Source organism: Babylonia areolata, chromosome 6 (genome assembly GCF_041734735.1).
Source record: "Babylonia areolata isolate BAREFJ2019XMU chromosome 6, ASM4173473v1, whole genome shotgun sequence".
Lineage (NCBI taxonomy): Eukaryota > Metazoa > Mollusca > Gastropoda > Neogastropoda > Buccinidae > Babylonia > Babylonia areolata.
Genome location: NC_134881.1, coordinates 5137581 through 5150080, shown reverse-complemented (window position 1 = coordinate 5150080; position 12500 = coordinate 5137581). Strand labels below are relative to the sequence as shown.

General features: G+C 40.9%; 1 protein-coding gene across 2 annotated transcripts in view; it reads right to left on the bottom strand.

Moving 5' to 3' along the window:
- Positions 1–12473, bottom strand: part of LOC143282682 (uncharacterized) — a 27477-nt gene extending 15004 nt beyond the window's left edge. Inside the window, exons 1-4 of one of the 2 annotated variants that reach the window (XM_076588355.1) lie at positions 11762–12473; positions 5760–6233; positions 4157–4279; positions 1–992 (exon numbers count right to left, since the gene is read on the bottom strand). The exon at positions 1–992 is cut by the window's left edge and continues 15004 nt beyond it. In XM_076588355.1, the coding sequence (XP_076444470.1) occupies positions 1–992; positions 4157–4279; positions 5760–6233; positions 11762–12431 (2259 nt within the window). In that variant the 5' untranslated portion in view covers positions 12432–12473. The remainder of the gene's footprint in view (positions 993–4156; positions 4280–5759; positions 6234–11761) is intronic. The other variant, XM_076588356.1, reaches the window with a different exon arrangement.
- Between the last annotated feature and the right edge of the window lie 27 nt (positions 12474–12500).

Sequence of the window (12500 nt, the reverse complement as noted above, 5' to 3'; positions counted from 1 at the left end):
CCCGTGACGATCCAGCTGTTTCTTCAGCAGGGGAGAGTTCTGCAGGATCTCCTGATGCATCCTCAGGGAATCGTCCAGACGGTCAGCCCGCAGGCGAAGGGCCTCCAGCGACTCCTCCCGCCTCATGTGGGGGTACACAGAACTGCCGTGGTCCTCGCTATGCGCCCGCTTGGGCAGCGGATCGTCCCCATACGGGGACTCCACCACATTGGCCTGCCGTTTCAGGATCGGGGTTCCCGTGGACGACACCCGCTTGAGATCGGGGACCGGGGATGGTTCTCGGTAGGTGACCGACTTGTACTTCTTGGTCTTGATGAGCTCGCTCTTGGATTTCGTCTCAAAGGAGTTCTGCTGCTGCACCGGGGGGCGGTGATGCGGGGGGACTGTGAGGTGGTTGGTGGTGGTGGTGACCCCCACAGTGCGGGAGGGAGCTTCAATGGTGGGGATGGGAGTGGGGAGGGGGTGGTGTGAGGGGACCACCAGGGGCGCGGACACGTCCTCCTTCAACTGCTGCTGCTGTTGTTGTTGCTGCTGCTGATGCTGTAGTGAACGGAACGTTCCCAGGTGGGCCGCCACTTCTGCCACATCCATCTCGTTCTCCGAGTAGAAGATGCGGTCGGCGATGGCTTCTTTGGAGGTGCTGATGGCCTCCCCTTGCTTCTTGTGGAGCATGAGCTGTACATTGTCAGGGACCCCCGACACCAGCAGGGTGTCCTCCGTGGGGATGGTGATCTTCATGGGCGACAGCTCCGCCAGGGAGCAGTAGGTGTCGCCAAATGAGCGGAACTCCACCTGCTTGATGGAGATGGTCTGGGAAAAGTCGCTGTGGGTGCCGTTGTTCATGTCCGGGTGGTGGGGGAGGGGGTCTAGGCTTTTGCTGGGCTGGCGGAGGATGGACGGAGGATGGTGACGCTCAGAGGAGGAGGGACTGCTCATGTGAGCAGACAGGTCCACTATGTGCTTGTCCACTGGGTTGCACAGCACTCGCATTTCTGAAAGAAAATAAAATCAGTATTATCTGTATCTGTTGTATGTCAGCACTCTGGGCCACCTGTGCTGAGAAGGTAGAGTGCATTGTAAATTCATACCCATTATCATTATTATTCATCATTATTATCATCATTTATCATATCATTTATATTGTGTGGGAAGAACAGGGGTAGATGAATCATTCCTTTTCCAAACACAGTGTCATTCTTTTCTTAACATGGTCGTTTGACTGAAAGATCTATGCAAGCCTGCGCCACAATAAAAGCTACATTCCTAACCTCCACCCCTGCCTCCCCCCCCCCCCCCCCCACCAAAAAAAAATTGTATCCTTTCCAACAATTTGCAAAACATTCAATCAACCATTACAAATGACAAATAATGCTCATGTTCCCTTTTCCAAAAGAGGTGTACATTTTTCTTCAAACAAAGATTGCAGTGTGTGTGCGTGCGGGGGTGTGGGGTGTGTGTGTGTGTGTGGGGGGGGGGGGGGGGGTTGTGAATTATTCTGGGAAAGAGAGACAAAGAATTTTTTTTCATGACAGGAGCCTCCATCACACTGCTAAGGAGAGATAAGTAATTATATAATAGACAATGCTATGGTGTTTAAAACTCACAGATCTGTGTATTATAATCTACAGATCATGGTTATGAGTGTACTCTGTACACAGTGCGGATGGATCAGTTGAGGACTATGGCAGAAACAAATTCATTGAACTTAAAAAGGCTTGTACCATGGTGAAAATGGATTCAAGTGTAATTTACTGCATAAAATATGATTTACTGTAATGGTACAACAAATTCATTGAACTTAAAAAGGCTTGTACCATGGTGAAAATGGATTCAAGTGTAATTTACTGTGTAAAATATGATTTACTGTAATGGTACAAATAATGAACTGACTGTTTGTCAGGGAGACGGGCGCAATAGCCGAGTGGTTAAAGCGTTGGACTTTCAATCTGAGGGTCCAGGGTTCGAATCACGGTGATGGCGCCTGGTGGGTAAAGGGTGGAGATTTTTACGATCTCCCAGGTCAACATGTGTGCAGACCTTCTAGTGCCTGAACCCCCTTCGTGTGTAAATGCATGCAGAAGATCAAATACGCACGTTAAAGATCCTGTAATCCATGTCAGCGTTCGGTGGGTTATGGAAACAAGAACATACCCAGCATGCACACCCCCGAAAGCGGAGTATGGCTGCCTACATGGCAGGGTAAAAACGGTCATGCACGTAAAAGCCCACTCGTGTACATGCGAGTGAACGTGGGAGTTGCAGCCCATGAACAAAGAAGAAGAAGAAGTTTGTCAGGGAGAATGAAACCTTGCTTCTGGGGCATTATTTTTCTTCCTTTCTTTCCACTCTTCTGACTATTGAAATCTAAACAATGTTGTACCATTTAGTCTTGAATGAACAGAACCTCTTGTTCATGAGGCAATTCTATTTTCAAACATACAATTAAACAAACAAATATATTAGTAAGTATATGAATAAATAAAACAATTGTTACTTGTAAATTAATGAAGACGAACAGATTTAGAACTATACAGATCAAAGGATACAGATGGACAGTCTGATCAGTTGGTTAAATTGATCCATCAAAAAAATAAAAATAAAAGAATAGAAAATAAATAAATAAATAAATAAACAAGCAAAATATATCAGGCTAAATATGCTCTATAATCTTTGCATGCATACACAGACACACACACAGCTCACACACATACACGCACATCCCTATTACATACACTGACAACAGAAGTTTAGAAGACTTTTTATCATTTTATGGCAGACATTTCTTTTAGGCAAAAGTCCACAAAGCACAACTGACAAGAACAGGTCAAGCATGAGAAAAACAAAACAAAAAAGCATAGCACTAACAACAAAGGAAAATAACAATAATTCTTTTCTTTTTTTTTAAAGAAAAAAAGAATCATGCAAAAACACACACAGTAAAAACAAGATGACAAAGCAATGTCAAACTCAAAAGTATACACACAAATAAATATATACATGTACATTCACAGTACAGAATTACACACACAAACTCACACACAAACAAAATTTTAATCCCTAAAAGGAATTTAACCACTTGACTGCTGCCATTGCTACTCAATGAAGGACCCTAAACCTTACTGAAATCAGACTCAGCTTACAGTCAGGATGTTACCAATGTTTATCAGTCTGCGTGTCAGTCATCATTCTATATCACTTTATCAGTCAGGATGTTGGTCACCATTCTTTATCACTAGTCAGGATGTCAGTCACCATTCATTATCACGCAGGATGTCAGTCACCATTCTTTATCAGTCAGGATGCCAGTCACCATTCTTTATCACTCAGGATGTCAGTCACCGTTCTTTATCGCTAGTCAGGATGTCAGTCACCATTCTTTATCACTCAGGATGTCAGTCGCCATTCTTTATCAGTCAGGATGTCAGTCACCATTCTTTATCACTCAGGATGCCAGTCGCCATTCTTTATCACTCAGGATGTCAGTCACCATTCTTTATCACTCAGGATGTCAGTCACCATTCTTTATCACTCAGGATGCCAGTCGCCATTCTTCATCAGTGTGGATGTCAGTCACCATTTATTATCACTCAGGATGTCATTCACCATTCTTTATCAGTCAGGATGTCAGTCACCATTCTTTATCAGTCAGGATGTCAGTCACCATTCTTTATCACTCTGGATGCCAGTCGCCATTCTTTATCAGTCTGGATGTCAGTCACCATTCTTTATCAGTCAGGATGTCAGTCACCATTCTTTATCAGTCTGGATGTCAGTCACCATTCTATATCAGTCTGGATGTCAGTCACCATTCTATATCAGTCTGGATGCCAGTCGCCATTCTTTATCAGTCTGGATGTCAGTCACCATTCTTTATCAGTCAGGATGTCAGTCACCATTCTTTATCAGTCTGGATGTCAGTCACCATTCTTTATCACTCAGGATGTCAGTCACCATTCTTTATCAGTCTGGATGTCAGTCACCATTCTATATCAGAACTTCTCCGTCTTGGCACTGCTCTGTTTTTACTCACCAAAACAAACTGCACCACTCAAAGCACACAAAATGCAGCATTCAAACTTCAACTTCATGCCATGCTGATCTCATTTCAGCAGTGGAGGGGTTAAAAACAACAAAGCCATGCAACGTAAGTACTTACGATTACCCCTGTCGCCATGATATTCTACACGGACAGTTTTCAGCCAGTCCACAAACTTGGGGATGTCTCGCACTGTGACGTTCTGAATCTGTTCCAGCACCTTCATTTTGGCCTCCCGTAAACCTTTAGGCGAACAGTCAAAGGGAAACATAACAGGAACATTTAATATGTTGCGTTGTATCTGTTTTGAAATTAATACTATTTTCAGATGGTGATCGAACAAATGATGATGGCAGAACAAATTTTTTTAAATACTGTAATATAAAATAATGTCGTAATAATCTTTGGAACATTTTTAATGTTTACTTGTATCTTAAATTTTCCATGCATAATACATAATCACAATGTAAATTATAAAGCGGAAGGCAGCATATTGAAAGCATTCATTTTCCGTCCATTTAAAAAATATTCTTCAGTGTATTTTTCTGGCCAAGTCTCTTAACCAGATTTCTACAAGTTCCAGTTCTATTGCTTGCTAATCATTAATAATTGTCTTTAAAAAACAGCAAATAATTTCTGTTCCGATGCACAGACTGCATTTTCATATCACCTATGAATGACCATTACATGATGGATAAAGAACAAACATCAAATACCTGAGTATATTAAAAGTATATTTCATCTTCACTGGAGGACTTCAATCTTTATTCCAAATGTAGCTTTGATAAAACTACTAGTTAATTAAATGATTACATGTTGTTAACAGTATTACATACAGTGTACACATGCATACTGTACACAAAACATGTATGCTATCAACTCACTCACTCCAGCTCTATCTCTTCTGAAGATATCTGCTCCCTATTTCAAATGAGATAGGTATCAACTTATCAAGATAAAAATTTAAAAATAATAGTGGAGTAGTGGCCTAGTGGTAACACAATCACCAAGGAAGAGTGATGCAATAAAATTCAAGCTGAACATTTAACAGTACAAACAAAATTTGATAAATCTAATGAAACAAGTATTGTTTTCCTGCAAAATTTATGTGTTTAAAAAAAAAAAAAGATGGAGTCGGAGCATCAAATTATGTAAACCGCATCTCTGGTTTCCACATTCATGCTCTCTGATGCCATATATATATCCTCAGAAAGTTTATTGATATATTACGTATTTGCATTGTACTGTACTGTATTGTACTGTATTACTCTTATATCACAACAGATTTCTCTGCGTGAAATATGGGCTGCCCTCCTCAGAAAAAGCGTGTTGTAGCACAGCACCACACATATTTCTTCTTTTTTTTTCTGCCTGCAAAGTGCAAGTGGATTTGTTTTCCTATCAAAGTGTATTTTTTTTACAGAATCTTTCCAGACACAACCATTTTGTTGCTGTGAGTTCTTTTAGTTCAATGTGCACTATGTGCATGCTACAAGCAGGACCTCAATTTAATGTCCCATCTGAATGACTGGCATCCAAACCACCATTAAAAATTTCAAGATCTAGTTGAGGGGTAGAAAATACTGCCGAGTGTGGGATTCGATCCTGTGCACTCAGATTCTCCTGCTTCCTAGTAACGGACGCATATCCACTAGGCCACCACACCATATATTCAAATACCCTGAGCCACACAAATTGACCGCACTGTACTAACTAAACATACTTTTCGGATCAGCGACATCGTCTTCCGCATCTTTCTGCTCAGAGGTGACCGATGATGAATCCTCCCCGGAACTGAAATCTGGCTCTGCCCGACTGTCCTGCGACTGGAGCATACTGTTGCTGCTGGTGCTGCCTCTCGGCGTGTGCACCTCACCCACAGGGCGGGGGTCTGGCGGCAACGACTGCAGGGGATGAGTGCCACCGCCTGACGATAGGGCCTCGGCACACATGCTCTCAATCAGGGGGATGTAAGAAGCACGGATGGAGTGGTTCGTGTAGCTCTCATACATTCCGGCCATGATGGAGATGCGCTGCATGATGCGGTTGAGCGTGCTGGTGCCCATGGGCGAGTGGTCATACCAAACGTAGTCCGACTGGTTGACATTGCGCTTTGGCCGCTGCCAGAAGGCATCCGTCATTGGGTGCAGGTGCTCCACGTACTTGAGGAAGGACCGCACTGGGCACTTGGGATCTCCTGGTCACATGAAAGGAACATTATGATATATAGGTCATCAAGAAAGGAACATTATGATATATAGGTCATCATGGAAATAAATGGAACAGATGGTACTGATAAGTCATCATGGAAATTAAAGAAGGAACGTACTGTAATAACCATGGAAATAAAAGGAACATACTGTATTGATAACAGATAAGTCATGGAAATAAAAGGAACATACTGTATTGATAAATCATCGTGGAAATAAAAGGAACATACTGTATTGATAAGTCATCATGGAAATAAAAGGAACAAACTGTAATGATAAACTTGTCACCGTGGAAATAAAAAGGAACATATACTGTAATATTTACATATCATCACAGCAGACAATGCAAGGGAGATGAGCCTTGGAACCTTCAACCTTGAATGAAAGGTCAAGAGAAACAATGTAAAGAAAGCACTAGAACCAAAGCCTGTAGCATGATTGAATTCTAGATTTCAAATCAATCTTGATTGTCAAGTGTTGGTTTGGTACACTTGCTTTATATAGTTGTGACCAAGCGCGCTATGCTTGCTCCAAAACTGCTCACACACGAGCTACATCAGACAACTTTTTTCCCAACTAACCCGCGCACAGATTGTGTGACATCACTCCTAGTTTGAACGCAAAGCTGCTTACATCATTTTGTCCTCGCCAGACAACCTACTCACGGCTCAACCAGTGTCGCATCACGGTACGCTATTGGCTGAGCTGGAATTTGTTTCTGCTTCACGGTAATTAACTAATATTTCTTTTGTCAGATCAGTAAACTACAAGTATTATACACTGGCAGAATCATCGCAATTCCTTCTTTAAGTCTATTCCATTTGTGTTTGCCTACGTTAAACTGATTTAACGCAGTTTGTAATTTTCAGCGACGAGCTCGTTAAAACTGACCCTGTTCAGGTGACTTAAATTAAGATTATAAATTTATCTTAAATAACCAACACTTCATTTTATACTCATTATAAAGCAGGTGTTGAGCTCCTTCTTTCGCAACTTCTCCGACATAAATCGGTTCAGAAATCATTTAGAAATCTGTCACTGAACACCTTGTCAGAAACACAGTTGTCGTCAGATTTGGCCTGATTAGTACCGATCTGCTTTGCAGCACACGTGACTGTCTTTGTAGTCCGCTTAACCTGCATAAATTGGCACAGTGAGTGATGAGTGGTCATTTCATACCTGGTCAGTCATCTGACCAGAGCTTCTCTCTCTCTCTCTCTTGCTGCGTCGTGGGCAGTGTGAGTGTGTGTCGTGTGTGTTCTCACAACGGCTGACATCTCGCTACGTATCGCTGTGAGTCCTAGTGTGTAGAATGTGTTGATTTGTAAATTGTATTGTTCGACACAGTACTTATGTTCATATGAGTATGTTCAGTTATTGCTTTGTTCAGTTATTGCTTTGACATGTTAGTCACAGCTCAGCTATGAGTGATCTAAATAATTGCCATGTCGTCATATGCTTGGAGCAGTGTTCCATCTGATTCTTCTTAACGTCACAGTCAGTGACGTCTCTGGACACTAATAGTTTGCTCGAGAATATTCTAGTGGGTGCATATGATGCGTTCTTTCTCATTTGCTGTCACTGATGAAGGTCAGCGTTTCACTGATGCTCAGTACTCTAAGATGTGTGTAGTATTCTGTTGTGGTGGTTACAAGATAGTGTTTGATTAATATCAGTTATTGGTTAAAACCACCTGATCTGTATCAGTCTGTTAATTGTAATTTAGTTATCATGCTCTCCTATACGGTTTACTCCAGTATAGTGCAGCATGATAAACTGATTCATTTGAGTCACTTTGACACAGTATAAGCTTTACCTAATCTATACTGTCAGTGTACTTTCACTAAATCAGCATAGCTTCAATCACTTTAACTGCACTATTTAAATGTATTAGAAATGTCATTTAATGTCAGTGTTTGGTCTTCACACATATGCATTATCAAGTGGTAGTCTTTCCATGTAATATGTATACATGTGCTTTATTATTCACTTGTGCCGACATGTTGTGCTACTGACATTTGTTTGTGTCATTCCAGGCACTGTCTTCTCTTTTTATGTTCTCTTCTATTCTCTTCTTAGTTTTCTCTTTTTATGTTCTCATAACTATTGTAAATAAAACAATAGAAAAACCCATTTGTGACTGGTCTCTATATGTTCCTGGCCTGTGCGCGTGAATTCTTCTCAGTATCCTTTAATACAGTCAATCACATTTAGTTAAGTCTTTTGTGCCGTACCCTTGAATAACCACTCGGTACACGGCTACAAAAGTGGCGTCGCTGACAGGACATTGATCTTTCATTAATCAACGACAGGATTACCATCCTTGACAATATTCTTACAACAGGATAAAGATCCATCACAAGATTGATCCAAAATTATTCCCTTTTAATATTACAATTCTTTTTATCCAAATTAAATCCATCCCCAAACCACAGCCCTTTACCACCAAGTGTACCTTGTTACAACTTCGCGCTGTGAGCATTGGATGTGCTAATTCTCTAAATATATCTTATAATAAATCACAGCCAGCTCCTAGCCAAGCTAACTAACTCTATCACATAGTAATTATGATTAACCCCTTGACTGCCATGCCTGTAGATTTCAGTCTTATTGACATTACAGATGACATCATCAAAAGAAGGGAATCAACTGCTGAAGGCTGAAAAATCACAAATTTGATCTCGAGTGTTATATATCTCCAGGCATCTTCTCGGTTTTTGACTAATCGTTCTGAATCCTGACTTATGACTTGAAACACGACTTTCTACTTTTTTGTTTTGTTTTGTTTTTTGTTTGTTTGTTTTTTTCCAGGCACTCCAAGAATTTAGCATTTTTGTGTGAGAATATCAATATGTTTTTTTGCTGTTGTTGTTCACTTTTTTGTGTGTGTGTGTGTTTTCGTCAATATAGTAAACATATCATATCTTGTGTGAAAAAAAACAAACTTTCATTGTGAATTTATATTCTCTCTCTCTCTCTCTCTCTCTCTCTCTCTCTCCAACAAAGATGGACAGAGTGCTATTTTTTCTTGCTTTTTTTTTTTTTTATAGGTTAAAGAAAGAAATGAATACAATGGAAGTCATGATGAGATAAATGTCAATAAATAACAGATTACAGCTTTTAATGAATACGCCTACATGCACCAGTTCATTAATTGGTTCCTCTCATTCTGCAACCAGTAACCAAAAAAGTTATATATATAATACATATATTTTTATCAATGAGACAATGACAGCAAGAAGATGAAGTTGAATATCATACTAAACTATACATCTAATGTTGTGAACAAATAATATCAACAAAAAATCCCTTGATTTCCTGCAGAGTATATGATTATCTCTAGTACATATTGTGTAGACGATTGTGTATTTTCTTCTTCAGTTTTATTGGGAATCTGAATATGATTCGTTCAACCAATATTCTTTGTCCAATACAACAAATTTCCATATCCTTATCAGGATGAACAAATTAAGTATAACCACATACAGCAAAATGTGACATGGTTGACACACATCCATGCACACAACATACCATTCTCTCTCTCTCTCTCTCTCTCTCTCTCTCTCTCTCTCCCCTTCCTTTCAATTATTTCATCAATATCATTTTTCATAGAAGACATTACTGAAGAACACACACACACACACACACACACACAGAGAGAGAGAGAGAGAGAGAGAGAGAGAGAGAGAGAGAGAGAGAGTAACCAGACCTATTTCCTGCTTCTTTCTCTGGCAAACAGAATGAAATACACTAATGTGCGCTCTCACAGCCATACATATATCATGTATAATACACACAGACTAATACATGCTTGCCAGTCATTCATGCTAGTACTTGTGACATGTTTCAGTTTCAGTTTCAGTTTCAGAAGGAGGTCTCGATGCATTTAGACTTGTAAATATGCCACACCACATCTGCTGGGCTGATGCCTGACCAGCACCTTAACCCAAAGCACTAAGACAGGCCTAAATGTGGAGTGATGGCCTAGAGGTAACGCGTCCGCCTAGGAAACGAGAGAATCTGAGCGCGCTGGTTTGAATCACGGCTCAGCCGCCGATATTTTCTCTCCCTCCACTAGACCTTGAGTGGTGGTCTGGACGCTAGTCATTCGGATGAGACGATAAACCGAGGTCCCGTGTGCAGCATGCACTTAGCGCACGTAAAAGAACCCACGGCAACAAAAGGATTGTTCTTGGCAAAATTCTGTAGAAAAATCCACTTCGATAGGAAAAGCAAATAAAACCGCACGCAGGAAAAAATACAAAAAAATGGGTGGCGCTGTAGTGTAGCGACATGCTCTCCCTGGGGAGAGCAGCCCGAATTTCACACAGAGAAATCTGTTGTGATAAAAAGAAATACAAATACAAATATATAATATATATTTGCGCACCCATTCGAGTCAATTTCTTCTACAGATTTTTGCCAGAGGATAACATTCTATTGGCCATGATTCTTTTTTTAAGTGTGCCAAGTGTGTGCTGCACATGGGATCTCAGTTTATGATTATCCAAATGACTAGAATCTCAGTTCAAATTTCCAGTCAAACTTGGGGGAAAGGGCGAGAGCAGAATTCGAACACTGACCCTCACAGACTCTGTACTAGCGGATGAGTGTCTTAACCATTCTGCCACCTTCCTCCTTATGACATAATACTTAGTCATTTACTTTCTCTCTTTGTCTGTTTCTCTGTCATACTACTTACAAGTCACAGAAAGAAACTGATTTTTTTTTCTCAGCTGTATGAGCCTGCTTGCAAAAATCATACTCCAGATCAACACCTTCATCCCATCCCCACCTCTAACAATAAGTCTGGACCTTGTAAGAAAAAATTTTTTTTAACAATAATAATAAATAACAAACTAAAATATGAGCAATGTGAAATATGTTGTAAACTTTTCTTCTGCAAGCATGAGTGCGTACACACACACACACACACACACACACACACACACCAATTCATGCGCATAAACACAAACACACACAAATAAACAGTATCACACACACACACACACACACACACACACACACAAATAAACAGTATCACACACACACACACACACACACACACCAATTCATGCGCATAAACACAAACACACACAAATAAACAGTATCACACACACACACACACACACACACACACACACACACACAGTGGAACAATACATGCATGGGAACAAAATGTGAATGAAAAACACAACAAAAAAAGTATGACACTGACAAAAGACTGAGTTTGCATCAGTTTCACATGGTACAGTATATGACACCAAAATAAGACTGGGACTGAGAGTGAGGCAGATCCACAGAGAGATGGAGAGAAGGATAAGGAAGTAGAGAAGGAGGAAATATATCCACCCCTTTACCTCTTGCCTCTTATTAATTTTACTATCGCTCCCACTGTGTTCCTACGGGAGAAATTTGGGTGCATTTAACCATCATCATTATAATGACTATTAAAGTATTATTACCATTATCAAAAGCATATGGAGAAATCATGAGAGTATACACTGGCACCTACCTGGTCTCTCCATCATGCGATCTCCGATCTGATAACCGTCGAACTCCTTGTCGGTACCCGTGCTGAACTTCGGGTGTTCCTTGAGCCACACGTACCGCTTGCCGGTCACATCCGTGGAGACTTCGAAATCGTCTTTCTTCATCAATCGCAAGTGATCTTTACTGCGATTACAGATGTACAAGTTCACATCGAAGAACACTTTGTTCTGAAGACTGTCCGGTTTGGTCAAGTCCATGGCGTCACCAAAATAGATTTTGCGCAAGTCCTCCACGTCTATTCGCATACGATGACACTTACGCGAGCTTGTGTTTGATCGAAGAGCGATGTCAAACGTAGTGTTGGCAAGTTCGAAAGTCTTATCCCGAACGATATCTACCGCCATTTCTCTCAAAAAGTATCTATGCAGACCTTCCCGAAGATCTTTCATTCCAATCGGTTGGTCTTCGAGTCTTGATTTCAATTTGCTATAGAAATCACGGAGAAATTCCGATAGCTGCTGCCTTGTCATATGAGTCAACGTGTGAATGGTGAAACCTTTCGTCACTCCGAACTCTAACATAAACTGCGTGGCAGTAGCCTCCAAGCTCGGAGAATTCGGATCATCGTAAGTCATTTCTGTGGAGCTCTGCGGAGACATATGGGCCTGTACTCCCCTCTTTCGTGTTTCCATCACATGTGTTTTGCTGTCACTTTTGCTGCCTTGAGTCTGTGCCATGTTGATAATCGTCTGACGTCAACC